Source organism: Myiozetetes cayanensis, unplaced genomic scaffold, assembly GCF_022539395.1.
Source record: "Myiozetetes cayanensis isolate MyiCay16 unplaced genomic scaffold, myiCay2020 scf43, whole genome shotgun sequence".
NCBI lineage: Eukaryota > Metazoa > Chordata > Aves > Passeriformes > Tyrannidae > Myiozetetes > Myiozetetes cayanensis.
In genome coordinates, this window is record NW_026087665.1 from 601,902 (window position 1) to 623,165 (window position 21,264).

Consider the following 21,264-nt stretch of genomic DNA (forward strand, 5'->3'; position numbering starts at 1 on the left):
AACTGCCATTAACTTTTTTGGAAGCTAATCATCATAAAAAAACCTTTGTTTAAACAGTCTGGAACAAGTCTGAATAAATGCACTTGTATCTGAATACAGGATTTTGTAATGGAAAGTTTTAATTAATAAAAACTTGGTGTTAGGAGACAACTTCATGGTTTGGGAAAAGTAACTCTAAAATGTTACCAACTCCTTTTCAGTAGTTGTACGTTCTTAAGGTAGTGATAAGCTTTTATTTTATTGTGGAGGTACCATGAACAAATTTAATATCTAAATTGCCTAGTTATTTAGAATGATACTGTTAATTTTTTATGAATGATATCTGAAATATTTCACTATCTACTACTCAAAATGCATTTTGGGAATTTGTAGCGTTTGGTTGGTTCTTGTGTTAAAATATGGGAAAATTTTGGCCTGCAATGTGGGCAAAAATAGAAAGCACATTATCGTAGAAAAGATCATACATGAGCTCTTTAAAATATCGTTTAGTTACAGACTTGTAAAAGTTCTAGCAATGAAATTATTATCTACTCATAATTGGAAAACATACACAGGAAAATGAGTGAGGTGCTTAAAAAACTGACCTTTAGAAGTTGCTGGCTTAGATATTCAGTTTTGCTGAAGAATGGTTAATTTTTTTTTAAAGAATTGGGACCATTATGGACATTTTAAATATTGCTATTAACATAGGAAAGTGTGTCTAAAGACATGTATATCTGTGTATGCACTTTTTGCTGTTATAAGGAAAGAACTCTATGAAAGAAGCACAACTTGCTTGCAGGGGTGAATTTAAAAAAAAAATAGCAAAAAGTTGGTTGTGCCATGACAGGCTTGGCCAAATCAGTCAATAGCAGCACATGCCAAAATAACCAGGCATGTTTCTTCTAGCTTTGCCAGAGGCTTAATTGGTTTCTCTGAAGTTATTGGTTTGTTGTGTTTGGGAGGTTTTTTGTTATTTATGTAAGAAAAACCCTCTCCTGACAGGCCTCCTTTCAGTTGTCTGGGTTTGTGCAATTATAAAAGCGAGCTCATCCCCTCTCCATGAGTTATCTGCATCCTCCTACAAATATCTCAGCAAACTTTAGGTCTAGAAAAACTAAAAGCACAACACTGTGGCATTTGATGCATGAAACAATTAGTCCCTCCTACAATTCCCCTAAAGAAGAGAGGTCCTGCACAGGACAAGCTGAAAAGTTACATTCACATTTTACAGAGTTGCCCACCCCAAGAACTATTTCCTTCCCCAGTTCCCCATGGGAATTGGATTTGCAAGACTAGATGTGCAAACAAATTGTATGTAACTCTTCCAAGACGTATTTTTCAGTACCTCTGGAATCCTTTAAATGTGCCTGTGGCTTTGTAAATAATAGACTGCTATTTTCAGCTGTCCAAGAACGTGTCCATTAGATTTTCTTCCTGTCTTGAAATTGAGAATCTGAAGGACTTTGGTGCAGGAGATTTCAGTCACATTCATCTTCTTGGCTATCTCAGCATGGGGATTGTGTCAAACACAGAGTTCCATGCAATTAAACAAGCCTATATCTATTTTTGGCACTTGAAAAAAACATCATGACAAGAGAAAAAAAAGTTAGGCACTTTTTAAATGCATTTTTTAACTATAGCTTTGTAGATTCAGGGCATTAACAGAAAGAGTGGTTTCTTGGGGTTTTAAATCAAATTAAAGGAGAGGGTTTTTTGTGTGCAAAAAGTTAGAGTGAACACAGGCTGGAAAAAAACAAACAACAAAACAAAAGAAGAACAACACTTTTTTTTTTTCCCACTATTTTCCATTACATTTTTATATAGCAGCAAAATTGTTTTGCTGTGTCAGGAGGACTTGCTGAGGAAGACTCACCAAATACTGCTATGGAATTCTTATAAAGGCTACAGAACATCCATCAGTGCAGGCCTTGAAACAGGCATAGTTGTCCTCTGTGTGGAAAGGGAAATAACTGATGGCTTTCCAAAGTCCCTTCAACAACTACTGTTTAAACATTTTAACTCCAACTGTTGGGTTTGGTTTGCAAACAAAAAACTGAACCGGTAGAATTTACCTGAATCTAATTAAGAATCATGCTGTAATTTACAACTGGTATTTTATGAAGAGACAGGAGCTGTACATGTGGACAAAGGATTTGGGACCTCCCAAAATAGCTCCTGTCTGTTGGCAACTTGCTTTTTTGCTCTTTTGACCTCTAAGTTTTTCTTTATTACCTTGTTACCCTGCTTCTTTTCATGTCTTAGGTTTTTTTTTTTTTATAACTAGGGTTATAACAGGGCCAGTGATTGTGAGAAATAAGTTGACAGAGTAATTTTTTCAATTTTTAAAATTTTTTTTGGCCAGTCAGGTAATGGTTTTATTTTGGCCTGTTCTGTGTGGAAGAGATAAGAGCTTACCATCACTTTTTACATGAGTTCATAGCCAAGAGCTCACTATGAAAGACTGTTTTACAAGATTGTGCAATAGTTCACAAAATTTTATGTCTGTAGTTCTCATTATCAACATCTAATTAATAGTGCACGACCAAGTGCAACTCTACAGACTGTCTAAAAGGCTCAGCACAAATTTTGAGAGTCATCCATTTCTTCTGGGTGCTCGCAGCTGGTGCTGTGTGCTGGGCTCATTTATGCCACTCAAGGTGAATAAAAAGGGAGATTTTTGTCACTGGATGACTCCTTCAGAGATGAGTAGAGGGGAAATTGTACAAAGACTGAAGGAGTCATTGGATATACTGAGAGAGTACCAAGAAACTCTAAAGCAGAGGTGAGTGGAACAGCACAAAGAAGTTATTTGACAGGGTTAAACACTCAGGCTTGGTTAAGAAGAAGTTGCCATGACTTCAGTGAAAGAGGTTGAAGGAAAATAGGTCAGGAATGGTTGGAGAAGTGGGGTGTTCTGTGTTGATCCATCGCTCTCTCTCTCATGCAGATACACAAAAACATAGATGCATAAAAAAATGAAAAAGGTAATATATGTATACACACAGTAACTGCTAAGTAATGCCACATTAAATTCAGATAATTTAAGTGCTGACTTTAATGAGACAAGGCTTGACACGAGAAATATGTGTTGTTATTTACAATAGCAAGTTTTACAGAAAAATCTGCAGCGGAAAGTTTAATCTTTTTAATTTAATGTGCACAGAAATAGGTAATGAATGGAGCAACATTCAACCCTATCAGAGAGCTAAGAAGAAGGACCTAGGCTGAATAGCAGCAAATATGGCTCAACTAGAAATAATTCATTGTGTTATGTGTAGGTCACACTAAATATGCTGTAAGAGGTAAATATTTTAGAGCTGTGCAGCTCTAGCTGAGGGATTCTTGCTAATGTGACCGCTGGGAGTTGTCTGTCTGCTGCTTTGAGAAAAAAAACAAAGTGTGGAACTAAATGGATTTCCAGAAATGAATTCTTACACTTTGAGAGAAATTTATTGGAGATTCTTTAATGTGTAGCCTCTAGATTATCTTCTAAAAGCTGAAATACGTCTTTCTAATAATTGAAAACTGATGGCTGGAGAGTACAAGCAGGTACCCAGGATAATTTGTAGCACTTTTAGAAACTGATGGATGGTATAATTTCTATTTTAGAGTTTACATGAAACCTTTAAAAAAGAGAGGTCTGTAAGGTGCTGAGTCTGTATCCCTTGCCAGTTCTGGATATACAAGTTTCAGAAAAGTCGAAGTGTCAGCACATGTTGACCTGCAGTGAGAGTTTGACACCCATCCTCTGTCTGTTCAATTCATATGCTTGTAGTGACTAAATCTGCTACAAATTCACTGGGAGTTTGTGTTTGTTTACCTTAATAGTTGTATCCATGCTCGTTCTGGAGGCATTTCAGGAATTACCACACTGCTGCACTGGTAAAAAAACCTGACACAACCAGCTCACTTTTAGTTTCTTAAGTACTGGACTAAGTATTCCTAAGTATTAGGGGGAAAAAGAAAGCCTGAAAGAAAACGCCTTGAAAAGAAATCATTCTTTTATCAGAGATGTAGGTCCTCCAAATGGTATTAACACTGTCAATATGTTTACTCTTGCCCATGTCATCATCTGAGCTGCTCAGCGGAGGAAGCCAAAGCAGGGTTCATGCACTGGCTGGTGGTGCAGTGGGTCTTCTGAAAGCTTTTCCCCTTCACTCCTACCAATTCCAGATTGTATCTCTTGGATGCAAGTGAGATCAGAATCAATCTAATATGCAGCCTGAGTCACATCTTGCCACGTTGGGAGAGCCTGCAGGAAAGATGGAGAGAGACGGTTTGCAAGGGGCTGGAGTGACAGGACAAGGGGGAATGGCTTAATACTGACAGAGAGGAGGTTTAGAAGGAAGAAATTAGGAAGAAATTCTTCCCTGTGAGGGTGGTGAGGCCCTGGCACAGGTTGCCCAGAGAAGCTGTGGCTGCCCCATCCCTGGAAAAGTTCAAGGTCAGGTTGGATGGAGCTCTGAACTTGGTTTGGTGAAAGGTGTCCCTACCCACGGCAGATGATTTTTAAGATCCCTTCCAACCCAAACCGTTCTATGATTCTGTTATACTCTGGGGCTTGTAGTTATAAGGGTTATCCCTCCTCAAATATATGTTCTCTTCCTGTAAAAGGGAGAGGTCTCCCACGCATTTTTGTCCAAGTCCCTTGTCAGGTAGGTCTCTTCTAACAAGAATTTTCCTCATACTGTTAATTTTTGCTCAGAGAGTGAAGCTCAGAAATTTGACAGCTATTTTTCAATATGCAGTCCTGTAATGTATAGAAGAGGCTGTTTGATTTATGTGTAAAAGCTGAAAAATTACTCCCAGCTTTGATAGTCGCTGTTACATAGAATGTTCTTTACCTGTTTTCTAAGATAATATTGTACCATTCTTTAAGTTCTGTGTGTCAAAAGATAATGAATCACACCAGAGAAGAGAAATTCTGAAAAACAGAACAAGTAAGAAATGCAATAATAAATTGACTAGAGAACTAACAAGACTCTTCTTAGGTTCATTTTACTGAAGGCTAATTTTTCTTTTGACTTTGTCCTATATGCAATATGTATATTTTTAGTAAGAAGTTGTGAGAGGCTTAGAAAGTAAACCACTAGCTATTTGTTTCATAGAGTTTTATATTTAGCATTCAGCATAGATTTTGTTAAAGTTTATCATGTGAGTAAGTAAGTGGAGAACACTGTCTCAGATCTTTAGCATCTTGTGTGCTCTGTTTAGTTCTGTCAAAAGTGTAGGTTCCTTCTAAGCTGTTTCTTTTTCACCTGTGACTTATGCAGTCTGGATGCACGAATCAGCCTCTCCCAGATCAGACAACAATTAGCACAGATTAGACAGGCACAGGGAAATGTTGCAGCTTCCCTAAGGCATTTCAGTATGGGAAAGCTTCTGTGCTGTCAGCAGAGTTTAGTGGTTTAATAGGACGAAAGGAGTGATTTTGCTACCTGAGAGATCCCTTAAAGCTGCTGGAGATGAGGAGAGTTGAGGGAGCACAGACCTGAGCACAGAGTAGGTCTCAACATTCGATTGTCAAGATTCAATATGAGATGGTGGAAAAGCTGCAGTGACTCAGACAAGAAAGAGCCAAAGTTGCTGGTGGTGTAACAACTCCAAATAGCTGTTTCTAAGCCATTCCTGTAGTTGTATGGCTGGCTGATCAATAACTAACGTGCCACAAACACATTAGATAAGCAGCTGCCTCTGACCTCTGTGACAAAAAGAACGTCACTTTTTACTCAGTTGTGTGTCTCTGGCTAACATTTCAACCTTTCAGCGTGTCTGCAAGTACTGCAGTGATTCTGGTGTTGTGAATGAAGCTGGTTTTGTGACTGCTAACTGGCTGAATAAGCATCTGACAGTGCAGCAATTCCCAGTGTGGTGGTTGTCCTCATGCAGGTGTTTACCAGAGCCTTGGATGCTGGCAGCTCTCTGCCCTAAGCACTCCAGGCACCCACAGTGGGTTCTGGTACGTAGAATCTGTATCCCACCATTTTCAGAGTTCAGAAATATCTGCTCGAGTTTCTGCCTGTCAGAAACTATACTTGCACAGGATCCTTGGATACATTGGGGTATGAAATAAATAAGTTTTCACAGAAATTATATAGAACACTGGTTGCATGAAATGCAATGAGAGAAAGAAACATGACCATTTAGAAAACATGCCTTTAGAAGGAAATTTAAACTCACTTTCACACAGGAATGGAGAATGTCTTGAAGGTGTTAATACTTTTCTACTAAAAGTAGAAATCTGTGCAGCACTGACACTCAAGGATATTATGCTTTTTATACAGGGAGCTCAGCAACAAGGTTCACGAGGTAAATATGGACGAGGTCTGAAAACACAGCAGGGATGGAAGGAGCACACTAAACATAAAATAAGAAAGGCCATTCTACAGTAGCACCAGCTAGTGGCATCATTTTGTTGTCCTTTCATCCCCCACATAATACTCTGAGGTCAGAGTCTGGCTCAGAGTAAAAAGAAACATTGCCACCTGTGTTCCTGGCTGGGCAGATACAGATGGAGAAGTGACCTCAAGAGGCTGTTTGGGTGGTTTTTTTGAAAGAAAAGTGTCTTGGACACTGCTCCAAAGGAGAGAGGGAACATGAAGGGACCTTCCTCAAACAGATTGAATCTGTTCTTCAGCTCTCCAAATCATGAAATAATGCAATAAGTACCCCAGTACATTCCTTTCAACAATGTGCTGGTGGCTAATAATCCTCTCTTCAAGAGCCTGGTACAGCTCCTCACAGTGGAACACTTGAAAAAAGACACTCTTTCTCAGGAAAATGCACTGTTCTCTCAGCCAATAATACAGTGCTGTGAGCTCTCAGAATGTTTGTTTTCAAATCTGGATGGAAAGGTTGCTTTTCAACTAGGAGTGTTCAGGAGTAGCAGCGATCTCCTAATATGCTCCTCTTCAGCAGTTCCAAAAACAGAGAGGCCCTTTTTCTTCTCAAATGTACTCAGCTTCTAAATTTAAAGGCTTTTTAGTACATTCTCAAACAAATTAAAACCATTATGAGTAAGTATATAATACCTATTGAAATAATTTCCTCGTGGGATTTCATCTTTGTAAATTTTCCTAGGGGTTCACGTGCAATGATATTAATTGAGAAAACAGAGGTAACCCTTAGCAACAGTATATTCCTGGGATGTAGGTAGCTAAAGGTCCTTCAATGTTGTCTAGTTTCTTGCTAGGTGTGTGTTATTTTGTGTTGTACCCAAAGTATGCTGAAATTTGTTTTATGGCTCTGTTATATCTTCCTGACTGTCCACTTTTACTTTTTTTTTTTAATCCACATTTATATTTAGAAACAAATTAAACTTAAGGCTTACAATATTTGGTGATACCAGCAGAATAAATCTAGACTGTAGTGATAGTGTCATGATTTTGTTCAGTCCTCCTTAAAGAACTTTATGACCAAACCTCAGCATTTCTGACAGCCACCCTTCAGAGATGTGTCCTATTATTCCACTTAAAGTTATCTTTTCTTCATTAGGCTCCTGTAACTTTTATCACTTTTCTTTTTTGTTACATGTAAGAAGGAGAGAAAAATCTCTCTCCAGTAAAATTTAGTCAGTTTTATTGTGTGTGACCAGAGGCAGTGAAACCTTCAAGCAGAGTGTCTTTGGGTGTGAAACACATTGCAAAACCACTCTGGTTGGGATTTAATATTCTATTTACAAGCAAAATGTCCTGTGTAGAATTAACGCTTTGCTACCACTGATTACAGCCCTTGCTCTGGTTTGAGTTAACCTTTGCTTTCCAGACCCACCCTAACAGCAGCGGAGTTTGTTTGCTGCAATATTCTGCCCAAGATATTCAAATGCCACCAGTCCTTGGCTCCTTTCCCGGGCTGCTGGATGGTTCAAGGAACTGAACTGCTGCGTATTTTTAAACAGCAAAACACCCCCCTCATGCAACAACAACAAAACAAACTCTATACCTACAATAAATATTTTCAAAGTTTCATCAATTTCTGTTTTCAAGGAGATCCTAAAGTATTTAACGATTTGTGTCTTCAGTGCAAGACAAATCTTTCTCACAGTGATGTTTCCCGTGGTCTCATGTTGTTGCCAGCACACTCTGCCTGAAATGGCTTGTACTAACCAGGGATTTTATGTTCTGTGGTAATTCAAATGGTTACCTACAGCTGCCTTCAGTTTGTTGTACTGACAGTTACAGTGGCTTTTCTCTCTTGAGGAATATTGTTGATTTTTTTATTTTTACTTCTTTAAAAAAGTGGCAGTGGTGAATTCTAGTGATAAAGTTTCAAGACACTTGGATGAATAGCTGTTAAGATATTTCTCATTGAATTATGAGTATTTCACTGGAAGATACTCAGCTTTAGTAAGTCTCAATATGTGTAAGGACAGAGTTATTTCTTTTCACCCAAGTATGATGCAAACCAGCTGAATTACAGAACTCACTGGAGACTTCTATTCTTCAAATGTTTGCTATTTCCAAACAGAGAGGAGACCATTCAGTGCTGGTTTTACTGCTCTTGTTCATTCTGTGCATTCAGAGTTGAGGAGAACAAGGTAGTGTGAGGGAACTTGCAGGGCAGGAGAAGAGGATGAAGGCCTAGAGGAAGCTCCACTATCTTTTATTTTTTGTTGTCTGTGTGACTTATGTAAGGTCATGGCAGCTTTTGGATAGAAGCCAAACAGCTGAGGAGCAAAAAGCTGTGATCTGACCCCTGACTACTCCAACCTCACTTTTTACATGCAGGGGAGAGTCATGTATTTTTAAAATGCTTCCCTTTTTGGTTTATTTAAGTTGAATAATAAAAGAACAAGGGCAGATACGAGAGTTATCTACTGTCAGACTTAACTGAGGCTTTGTGAGAGGAATTTCATTTTCTGATTGCCTGCTCTTCTCAAAACCAGCGTCCACTCCTGCTGTTCCAAAAGGTTTCAGCAGGAGAGTTTGGGAGAGCTGTGTTGTACCTGCTGAGGAAATCACTCCTGGCCTCTGGGCAAGACTTTCTGCTCCTTGGATCTATTCTTTGCATACATTGTACGTTATAGTTTAATTATAAGTTGTGGACTTGTTGCTGCAGTAAGGGAAACACTAACCCTTTGTTCTGCTTGAACAAAGGAAATGCAAAACAATTTACAGCACTTCGGTGTAATTAAACACTCATTATGGTGCTAACAATTCAAGGAGATTGGCACCACCTGTCTTCTTTTAAATAGGAGCAGCAGGGATAATTGTGTTGAAGCTATTAATTTGCTATTTACTTTCTATGCCACTCTTTACAAAAGTAACAGGCCGAGATTTCTGGATGGCTAAAGGAGGTGTCTCTGATATTTGGGACTTCTCCCAAAGCATTCAGAAAACCCTGAGCATTGACTTGCTGCAGGGAGCTCCAGCAAACTGGTCCAGGGAAGAGCAACGAGGCTGGTGAAGGAACTTGAGCACAAGTCCCATGAGGAGAGGCTGAGGGAGCTGGGGTTGTTTAGCCTGGAGAAGAGGAGGCTCAGGGGTGACCTCATCACTCTCTACAACTCCCTGACAGGAGGTTGTAGCCAGGTGGGAGTCGCTCTCTTCTCCCAGGCAGCTCTCAGGAAGACAAGAGGGCACGGTCTCGAGCTCTGCCAGGAGAGGTTTAGGTTGGATTTTAGGAAGAAATTCTTTACAGAGAGGGTAATCAGGCATTGGAATGGGCTGCCCAGGGAGGTGGTGGATTCACCATCCCTGAAGGTTTTCAAGATGAGACTGGATGTGGCATCAGTGCCATGGGGTGGGAACCACAGTGGTGTTGGATCAAGGGTTGGACTTGGTGGTCTCAGAGGTCTTTTCCAACTCGGCTGGTTCTGTGATCTTTGTCTCCAGCCTTCACTGGGAATCGTGTTCTTGAAGGCAAAGATGTCTTTTGGTGTGTGAAACACTTTATTTGTGAGAGAGAAAGTAATAACATTTATTTATGAGGAAGTTGTTCTGTAGTCAGGGAAGGACAGTGTAGGAATTGAATGGACACTTATATAAACATAACCCAAAAAGCCATAAAAAACCCTGGTTTGATTAAAACATGAGGAAGTTTGTTTGTTATTCTTTTGCAGTGACAATAAAGCTGAATGACGGAGGTTTTCATTTCACAATTTTGTTTTGGTTTTCTTTATCATCTTAAAATAATATTATTAATAAGGTCGTACGTGACTTCAAAATGAGAATTAGAAACTTTTTAAGCAAAGCAAGAGTTAAAATTCTTTAGGATGCTCCTGCTTGTTTTGTGAGCTTCTCTTGCTTAATCTGTTTGTAAACTCCAAGCTGAATTTGTGCCAATATCTTTCCAACCTGCATCTGTAGTCAGTATATTAATACCTTTTAAGTTGAATAATAAAAGAATAGGGGCAGATATGAGAGTTATCTACTGTCCGACTTTTCTTATCATATTATCCCACTTTTTGTCTTGGTTCTCTTGCAAGTAACACCCTATTCCAGGTGAGCTTAGAATTCCAGGACTTCTTTTGTTTTTTGAATGGGAATTTGTAAAGAGGGTGGACTTCATCCTAGGTAAAACTCCACATGATATCATCTGCCAAAAATCTTTGAAAATCTTGAATGTTCAAGTATCTCTTTCTGTACAATTATGACTCAATAATGTTCTTTTCAATTCTAGAGAACAGATACAAAATATGCTTCCTCTTCTTGATTAAAATCCATCCTTCATTAAAAACTACTTCTCTTCATTTTTGCCTGCATTTTGATGACAGTTCTTCAGGTTCTTTGCAGGTCTGTGCTACCTGAGAGTGTTCTCTGCTAGAACGCTTCTCTCCCCCAGTTAGATGGTGGCAGAAGCTTTGAAGAATATTTATTGGATAAGGAGGAAATTTGGATGAGGTGACAGCAATTTTACATTTAAGCAGGTAACACTTTGTAGTTCAAAAAACTGAGTTAACACCCTGCCCTTTCTTTTTTCCTTTCTTTTTTTTTTTTTTTTTTTTTTTAACTGTGAAGATCTTCCTCTGTGTTCTTTGGAAAATAAGGAGACAAACCTTAGGGTTTAGGGGTTTTATTTGGTTTTGGGTTTTTTTTGTTTGTTTGTTTGGGTTTTTTGTTGTTGCTCTTTAATCTGTTGAATTCTGTCCTCCCTTCAGCTAAGCAGGAAACTTTTAGGACATATGTTATGAACATTTGTGTGCCCCCCGGGGCTGCATCAGGAGCGGCAGCTGCAGCTCTTGGAGTGTGTGAAACCCTTCACAGGCTCTGCAGCATCTGCACATCCTCCTGAAAGACCTTGGGCGTGGTTAAACCTTTTCATTTCCCCACCGTGTCACCAGCTGTTGGTGTCTCTCCATCCTTCTGCTCCATCACTAGAGGCAGGTGGAGGAACTCCCCTTCACCCTCAACCTGCTGCTTGTAAAAGCAAAAAGGAACCCCACCCCAAAAAGATTCCTCCCCAGGAAGCCCCAACCTTTATTTTAGGCGTGGCCTGGAATATTGTGATCATATTTTATATCCCTGAATTGGTTGCCTGGGACAATAACTGAGTCAAATACAAAAGGAAGAATTATTTCATATGGATAACTGCAGGTTGGACCTTTTGAAACTTAACACTCAACTTTTATCCTAAATATATTTTCCTGCAGTTAAATGATCTGTATTCCTGTATATACACATTACACTGTGATCATTGTAGGGTTTTTAACTATATCAGAGTACCAGTGGAATTGAGTTAATTTGTTTTTTGTGGGAGGGAGATTAATGCAAGTCTAAAGTCCCTGAGGTTGATACCTTGAAATACGGATTTCAGAGAAAACCTTGCTCAGGATAATTTATGTGAAGTTGAGTGTTGAAAACTCTGATGGGAATGTTGTCTACATGTGCATCTGTTGCTTTATGTTGTTTAAAAATGTTTGGGTGTTTCCAAATCTCCAAGTGTATGGAATTTTAATCCATATCAATGTCACATATCAGGTAAATCTTATTTGTAATTGTTCTTGAAAATTGAGATTCCTCAAAAAGAAAGTATTTTAATGATCTCTAGAATTTCTTTCAGGCTTGAAAATTGAAAAATCTCAGGAGAATTCTTAAAATATTTAGTGTTATAGGGGTAACTTTTTGCTCTTGCTTACAACCTTTTCATCCATACAACCAGGACTACTCATGTTTTATTTACAGGCTGGTAAATAATTGACATTTTGTTTAATCTGAGTGCTTATTTGAAATAAATAAGTAATAATAATAAAAAGGATTGTTTATACCCCAGAGAAGAGCATCATTCTTATGTTAGAAAATCATTCTCTCAAATAAAATGCTAGTCCAGATTTCTGCAAATTAAAATTTAATTCACTTGATTTTTCAGTTCCCATAATATTGTTTAACACACACACAAACAGCCTCTTCATTCTCTCTCTTTACCTTGTTTCCTAAGTAAGGAAATAATTTAACCCCACTCAGTGACCTGTGAGGCGTGTTCATAAAATACAAAGATTTAGGTTTTTTTAGGATTGACTGGCTAGTTTTTCAAATAATAAATGCAATACATATTTTTGCTAACAACTTTTCACAAAATAAGGGCTTGCTTTTGGAATATTAACATTTTAGAGTTGGCATTTCCTGAACAAAGTGTCTGGAAAACATAGTGATCTTTGACGGCTTTGAAAAGAAATATTTTAGTATTATAGTTCCAGATACAAAAGGAAATTAAGGAAAGTAAATGATAAAAGGTAAAAATGAAGGTTAGAAGTTTTTTTTCTGGAAAACCAGTAAAATGGAAAACCCCCCCCCACATTTATTAACGAAGTGTTTTATTTTAGGCTTATATATGTTGGCAATTATTTCAAACAAATTTTTTTCTTTGACTCTATAAAAAAGCTGCTTTAAAATCTATTGTATTTTGTTGCTGACCTGATGTAGTTAAACTTTGTAAGCAGATACAAAATCCACCCAAAATATTCGGTTTTTTCCTTCTCTCTTCCTTCCCACCTTGACATGGTGCATTTTGCAGTCAGTAACTAGGAGTCCTCGTTCGAAATTATTCTCCTTCTATCCCAGTGCTGGTTTTCTTCAAGATAATCATCTTTTCCTTTCTTTCTTTTTGTTTTTCTTTTTTTATTTTTCCCTCTAAAGGCGAAGGGTGTTGGCAATTTCTGATGGAATTGAACACATCGGGAACCTGCGCTGGGAACTCGCCCTGTGCCTCCTCGCTGCTTGGACTATCTGCTATTTTTGCATTTGGAAAGGGACCAAGTCTACTGGAAAGGTGAGGTGAAAATCCTGAAGATTATATGATTCTTGTTCTCCAAACCTGTGTTGTCCCTAATAATGAAATCTGAAGAATTGAATAATTTAAATAATAATTTAATAACCAGAATCGGAACAGTTGAATTCCACACGCATTGCTGTGAGTGACTACACTTGGGGGTGTATAAATTGTAAAACTAATTGTAATCAGGACTCAGTCATGTGTTTTAGATTGTTTTGTTTCTCTTTCTTTCATGATTTACCTTTTCCCTAATCCTGTCAGGTGAGGCAGGTTGGTTTGGTTTTGAGTTTAATTTATTAGGTGGGATTACTGGCCAGCCCTTGAAGCCTGAAATCAGCACTGGGTCCTGTTGATTTCTGGGCACAATGCATGTAAAAATTTGAATTCTGCACCAAACTGACAGGAGTTCAAACTCTCAGTCTCACAAAAGAGTCACACAAGGGAGTTTCAACACAGAGGGAGTTTGGAAACACAAATGGAACATCGAAAGCAGAAATAGTGAAAGCACTCAAAGGCAGACAAAAAGATGGCCATGTTATGGGAAAAAAAGAAGAGTATTTAGTACTTTTTGAGTGAATGCCATTCAGTGCTGGACACCCAACAGAGAGACACTGGTTCACAGCCTCAGCCAGTCATGGGATGATGGAGAGGTTGCCCCTGGAGTAGAATCAGACAGAGCTCTGAGTAGAATCTATGAATAATCAACTACACACACGAAAAGAGACACAGTTCTGGAGGGAGGATCTAAAAAAAGCACTGTTTTCTCATGTGGGAACCAAAGGGTACAAGGAAAAGCTTGGTGGATTGCAACATTCTGTACATTTAATTTTCAATTGTGTGTTAGTTTGGAAGGTGTGGTTGGCTTTTTTTTGTTTGTTTCTGTTTCAGTGGCCCACATTTGTAAATTTGAAACTGTTTGAAACGTAGTGGGTTTTTTAAATTTAGAAAATGTCAGAGAGAAACTTTTCAGCTTTGTCAGCCACACACACATATCTTTCATACTATCAGAATTTTGGCTGAAACTAATTTCTGGATTCTGTCTGTATTTGCCAACTGTGTCAGTCAATCTGGTACTGCATTTTGCACACACAGATTTCTGCAGCCCACTTTTATCAAGTCACTGCAGGAAAAATGCTGAGAAAGACTGTCTAGGGATATGCATGAGCATGAATAGTTTAGAGGAGAGAGGGGGAAAGATCCTAAAGAGAGGAATATAGCGAAGCAAAAAAGCGATACAAGGGAATGACAAGATAAATGTCCACATGCCTTTGAAGTGTGGGCTCCAGGGAGGGACAGGAGTCCTTGGGACTTGTCTGAGGAGCTGCAGCCTGGCAGGGAGGAAATAAAACTGAGCCAAACCGATTTTTTTAATTTTTTATAATTTTTTTTTCTCCATCAGAAAGGATGTCTGAAGATGGAAGTCTATTCTACCATAGTATAATCTGACCCAGGGGTGCAGGGAAAAACACGGCGTGTGGCTGCACACGCAAGGCTGGGCAGAGCTGCTCTGTGCTCCAAACAGGAGCAGGACTAGAGCTCCTTTGCTGGTAGGAAGAGGCTGTAGTGATTTTTAAAAAAAAAGATATATTTGAGATTTCTGCAGTTTACATTCAGAGTTTTATTGTTAAGGCATGAGAGTCTTTCCGTCTGTGTCGTTTCCTCAGAAATAGGTCTCGGGTCTTGGAAGTAGTTAACTTGTTTGACATTTTATTTTTCCCTCTTTATTTTTTTCTGTTTTTCTTTTTCTGATAGCTTGACTAAAACCTCAGCTTAGTGGTAGATGGAATAAATTGTATTTGATTTCATTTCAGTATGATTTTGATAACCATCTTTCTGATGAGATCAGGAGAAACAGCCTGAGAAATAGGTATGTCTTGCCCATTTGAAGCTTTTCAACTAAGCAGAAAAAAGCATAGTCTTGCTTCAGAAGTGCAGAGAAAATGGAAATAATATCCAGTGTTCAGCTTTAGAGATCTCAAGCTTAAAAAATTCAGATATCAGGGCTCTGTAAGAGGTAAACCCAACACACATTTGCACTCTTTAAATCAGGTTGACATGAGCAGCAGTTCTGTTTCCAAGGTCCTGAGGAATCAGACTGGTGGATTCCCACATTATTTGGGATGCACTGTTTAGATGTATTTAAGAATTTTAATGTTTTTGCCACTTATTACAGCCAACATTACTGGAAATCTGTGCCACGTCACTGCCCTCCCAGCCCAGCTAGACAGAGACAGCAGTCAGGTGTTGTGGATGCTACAGAGGAATTAAATGTTCCAAAGTATAAATAATGGAGCGGATTTCTGGGCTGCAGTTTCCATTTCTGATATATTGGCATTTATGAAATTCATATTTAAGCTCATCTAATCATGGGCCTTCCCATTAAATTGAATTCATTATGTTCTCATTTCCAGGAAACACTTAAAAATGTCTCCTGGGGTTTTTATCATAATAATAAAAGTGGGTTTAGACCACTTTGTTAAATTAGTGATATACTTTTATTGGATTGAATAATTTTAATGAAACAACAAATTTATTCAAAGCATACCCAAGGTTTTATGACCTTTGGAAACATTTTTAAAGGAAGGTGTCTGTGGGACAGAATAGAGAGAAAGAGGACAGGGGAAACAGAAGGGAAATGGGGAAGGTGAGAGAGAGCTTCATCTTCACACAGTTGTGCTCTCTGAAATATTCAAGAAGTGGATTTACTTTTTTTCCTTTTTTTACTCTGCATTCTAACACACAGAGGAAAAAAAAAAACAAGTCTTAAAAGCTTTCAAAAAATAAACCCATCCTTTTCCAACCAGCACTATCACAAACCTCTCATCTCCTCAGACTATCACTATTTAATATTTTAAGATATTTAATATTTTAATATATTTAATATGTTAAATGTAACATAAAGTTTAACTCCAGCTGAAGTGCTTATGACACTCCTAACAAGGTGTTCCAAACTTTGCCATTACTGTTCTTGAAATTCAGTACTTTCTCACAGAGCACTTCAGCTTTTACATTCCAACAGATGTGGAATATCAGAATCATTTCAGGTGATTCTGGCAGCTTTCAGGTGAAATGTATCCGTGCCTTTTCAGAAGTTTTCACCCTTAATTATTCAGTCTTGGTTATTTGTATGCTGCCTTTCACACCGAAAATGTTGCACAAATGCAAAAGGCAGATTCTCTGAATGAGAAAATCAAATTCAAAGGGGAAAAATACGACAATGTAAAATTATCGTGATGTGATGTGATGTGTGTGTTGCAACTTGCCAAGCTTGGCACTTTCTGAGATCCATCTTCTGGAGAAGTATTTTCAGTATCAAAGTGTTTTTCAGTACAGAATTAGTATGGAATCAAATGCTTCCAAAGATGAGGAAAGGGTTATGGAGAAGACAGAAGGAAGTTAATTTGCTAAAGGTTTAAGTTATCGTCCCAGTCTGTGATTATTAGGGCTTGGTTTAGTATCTTATTTTTCCAGAATATTTTTGGTTTCTAGCCATGAGAATTCTGAGTATTCCTGTAATGTACATCCCTACATAGTTGCTGAGCCTTGCTAACATATAACATTACTAAAATCCTCAGGTACAAGGGGACCAGTTCCTTGGATCTTGATGATCCATTTATTAATTTAACTAAATGTCCTTGTGCTTTAAACCTTGAGAGAGGACTACCAGAAGCTGGTAATGTATTTTTCCTAAGTTAGTTACTGAAGGAAGTAATTCTAATATTTTCCTTTTTTTTTCCTTTTTGTTTTCATGAGAGTGTGAGAGTTTTTTCAGACAGTGATCATTCCACTGAGCTTACAATCACACCTCACTTTTAGCAACTTCTGCCCAATACCTTTTGACCTGAGGAGTCAGCTGGACTCAGAAAGGCATTTTAAGTCTGTCTTATTCACCAGGCCATTCCTTTCCTGCTCAAGCATCTTGGTTACCTTTTGGATGCATCAACACATCCCTGTCTTCTGCTGATATTGAAACCCTGTCAAGGACCTGCATTTATAGAATCACTACATTGTGCAGGTGGAGAGGGATCTTGGAATGCCTCTTGTCCAACTTCTTGGGCAGAGAAAGTTCAACACTGAACTTGAAACAGTCGTCTTGGTGCTTGACTGGTTGCACCTTAAAAACCTCCAAGTTCAGAGATTTCTCATGTCTTGGGGCAGTCTCTTCCAATGCTTAATTTCCCTCCTAGTCTGAGTCATTAATCACTTCTTGTGGGTTTGTTCCAATATTTAATTTTGTTACTGATTTATCCTCTTTTTTTAATACCTCATTATATTTCTGTTATTCACTCCAGACCAACCCCTGTTTTTGTATCATCTGTGTTACTACAGAGCATGGGTTTGAGCATCTCTAATTACTGATGCCCACAAACTGACTTGAAAAATACTTCTCTGTTAACAAGGCAAATAAATAGACTCAGGGAAAAAAATAAGTCAGCATATTCTGATTTGAAGACTTACAAGAACATTGTCTGTACTGTCAGGATCCTATTAGACTATCACACTGCTTGTATGACCATTAAGACAAATACTCATGTAATTTTGAATGAGTTCTCATTAGTATTATAAAGATAATCCTGTGCCAGAGCTAATCCTAAATAATTCTTCCACGTTGTTTTGTACTTGCCCACTGGTTGCAGGCCAATATGTGATGAGAAATCCTCCCCACATTATGCAGGACCATCTTAAAAGAGGGAAAAATGTCATAGGGAACCATTCCTCCAATTTTTCTGGAGCTAACCTATGTCCCACACTGATAGACTTCAGTAATCACTGAATATTCTTCTATTCTGACTTCTGAATCTTTAGATCCTTTCTTACTCTTGGTGTTCAGTTCCCTGAAGTTCAAAGGAAACAAAGAAAACATCTCCCTGTTTGAGACTCACTCAAAAACTTTTTAGGATCAGGATCATCTTATCATTGGAAATCTGCATGAAGTAGTAAGAAAACCAGGTTTATGAAAAAATATAAAAATAAAAGAAAGGAAAATACCAAAGCCATAATATAAGAGAATAAATTTTTCAATCCAGACTAGAAATAACTCTGAAATCCTTCCAAGACTTCTTTTTCAACCTGATGAAGTCTCCAAGAAAGTGCAAAAAACCTCCAGAATTCAAGCATGTCATCACACAGGTGATGTGTGTATCAAAATGTTTTAAAAGAATTTAGAGCCTTTTCTTCACCACCTATAGAAGCTTCATTTTGCAGCAAATGACATTCCAGTAATTGACAGTTAAATTTAAGGAACTGAAAATAAAAGTGAGGTGGTTTTTTTTCTACTGACTGACTTGCAATAAAGTCATCACATCTGTTATTATAAAAAAGGGGAAAAAAAAACCCAAATCATGATGCTCAGAAGAGTAATTTTCCATTTGAGAATTCATCCTGCTATTAGAGAGTGTTAACTTTATGTTGTTTCTCCACTTGATGTACTTTCAAACTCCCATGGGGAGGAAGAGGCTGAGAAATCCAGAGGATGTTGGTGAAAGGTGAGAGTAGGAATGTTGAAGAGACTCCTGCAAAAAGCTGGGGATGTTGCTCTGAAACAAATCATGATTTTTTCAGCTCATAAGCAACCTTTGAAGACATCTTGCACTCTGTCTCATGAAGCTTCTGACATTAATATGGTTCTGTCTGGCACTTCCTACCCCTTTTCACTCCGTAGCTTCTCCCTTGACCAGAGGGCACTGCTGGAAGGTCTCACTGTGCTCACCTCTCTGCAAGTGCTCTGTGAGAAAAAGCATTGACACAGCTCCTCCCTCTGCATAAACATGAGTTGCTAAGATTCTTGATTAAATAGCAAGTCAAAAGCTAAAATAATAGACTAATGATTGCACAGTATCTCCTCATGAAACATTTATGGCTTTTCTCCTAATTTATCAGTGGAGAGCCTCGTGTTATCTGTTGCATCTCTAAAAAGGATACCGTGCAGCTTGCAGTTCATCACTGGAAACTATTAGAAATGACCTTGGGAGCTTTCTTGGGGATGTAGTTGTTGTACATAAACAGAAAAGGATGAGGTGGTCTGATGTTTTACTTGTCACTTCCATTATTCATTGAAGTATTTCACTTTCTACTATGACACCAGTGGAAAAATTACAAACACCTTAGGAAAGCACAGGACTTTCTTTTCTCAAAGCAGTGCTGCTTTACCTACCACAAATAAGCAGGATATTGGGTTGAATAAGTGCAAGTGATGGCATAATTTCTTATTCAACTCTAATGCTATAGATTCTTTTATTTTTCCTCTGGGTGTGCAGACAGGACCCTGTCTCATTCTAAATGTGACATTTGCAAACTCGGTTAGATTCCATATGCCCTTCCAGATGTTCCCTGGTTTGAGTATTTATTTTTAAACTCTACATGCAAAACTTAGACAAGAGTCTTGGAGAGGCTACTGAGGAGGGTTTTAAGATGTACTTTGTGAGGGAGCTGGGGTTGTTCAACCTGGAGAAAAGGAGGGTCAGGGAGGACCTTCTGTTCTTTCCAACTCCTGACAGGAGGGTGGAGCTAGGGGGGTGTCAGGCTCTGCTCCCAGGGAACGAGGGACAGGACAAGAGGAAACAGCCTCAAGTTGTGTCAGGGGAGGTTTACATTAAATATTAAGGAACATTTCTTCACCAAAAGGGTGATGAAGCACTGGAACAGGCTGGGCAGGGAGGTGGTGGAATCACCATCCCTGGAAGTGTTCAAAAGGATGTGGCACTTGGGGATGTGGTTTAGGGGTGAACACAGCAGTGCTGGTCAATGGTTGGACTTGATTTGGAGGTCTTTCCCAGCCTTAATCATTTTATGGCACTTGGAAATGAATTTTGTAACTGCAAGGCTGTTGTCCTTTTTGAAGTTCCTCACTTAATTATTTCCACTGATCATTTTAATTGGCTGAGCTGAATGCACTGAAGGGCCACTTGAGTGTCAAGACATCTTTTTGTAAGTCTATATTAAATATATGTGTTAAAAACCTAGAGATAACAGAAAAAAAGTAAGGTACAGCCTGTTTGGCTGGGGCATCTTGACATTAACCTAATAATAATGATAGAAAAAGGGCTTGGTAGGGAGTTTTGACATTATTGTTAATCTGTGAATGTGGTGGGCAGGAACAGTCACTGAAGACTGTACCATTTATAATGAATAAATGACATAGCCATCAAAACCTACTAATAGATACTTATTTCACACCCACATCTTAGCAAGGTTTAACTAAAGGTGGAGAACCTGGGCTTTTTTAATTCTGCACTGATTCTGAAGGCTACCTGTCCCAGGTTGTAGCTCTGAAAGGCCTGAATAATTCAGTATAAAATAGATACCTGAGCTGTTGGAAGTTTATTCCAACAAATCAAACTCTGCACTAGGTATTACCAGGAAAAAAAAATAAAGCTGCAATTGTATTTAACTATTGGTTACATTTTATTTTGCATTTTTCTGTTGAGGAAAATCCCCAGAATTTATGTGAACAATTTTAAAATTCAGAATATAAGCTCTCAGGCTCTGGCTGGCTGAGTGTAGGGTCGTGTCTCAGTACTGAACACCACATCTTTCCCCCTTAATTTGTTTTTATGGTCCTGCTCCCTCCTCTACCTGCAGGAGAGTGTGGGATGGTTTATGCATCTTTCACTGTCCATCCCCCAGACAGCTTCATTATCCAGACACGCTAATAGTAAATTATTTTCACACACCCCCCCACACCCTCACAGCTTATATTTCTTTTTATTTTGTGAATGATTTATACAGTTCTGAGAAGTTCAAGATTTGAAGGTTTCCTCCTTTGTTTCCAAACTTCAGCTTTTTGTTCTAGTTCTGGGGCAAACTTCAGTGCACTCAGTTTGAATCCAGCTTTAGTGCCTTCAAAATAATTTATCATGCTATTGGCAGACCTGAATAGTGCTTATATTTCTGACTGTGGATAATTCTGTAGTAATTGAGAGGACCCAATTTTACATCTCTTTCATAGCAGTGCCTCCCTCTCGATGTCAGAGTGCCTTCTAATTTACAGTTGTGCAAAAAAAGGACTGGCATGTGGACCTAAACCAAGAAAAAGAACTGAAGAGAGTATATTGATCTGCTTGAAAATAAGAG

The 21,264-nt window shown here is 38.4% G+C and overlaps 1 protein-coding gene across 2 annotated transcripts in view; it reads left to right on the forward strand.

Moving 5' to 3' along the window:
- Positions 1–21,264, forward strand: part of LOC126648035 (sodium- and chloride-dependent GABA transporter 3) — a 92,935-nt gene that overhangs the window by 13,009 nt on the left and 58,662 nt on the right. For both annotated transcript variants that reach the window (XM_050330695.1, XM_050330696.1), the window contains exon 6: positions 13,056–13,188. In XM_050330695.1, coding sequence (XP_050186652.1) covers positions 13,056–13,188 — 133 coding nt within the window. The remainder of the gene's footprint in view (positions 1–13,055; positions 13,189–21,264) is intronic.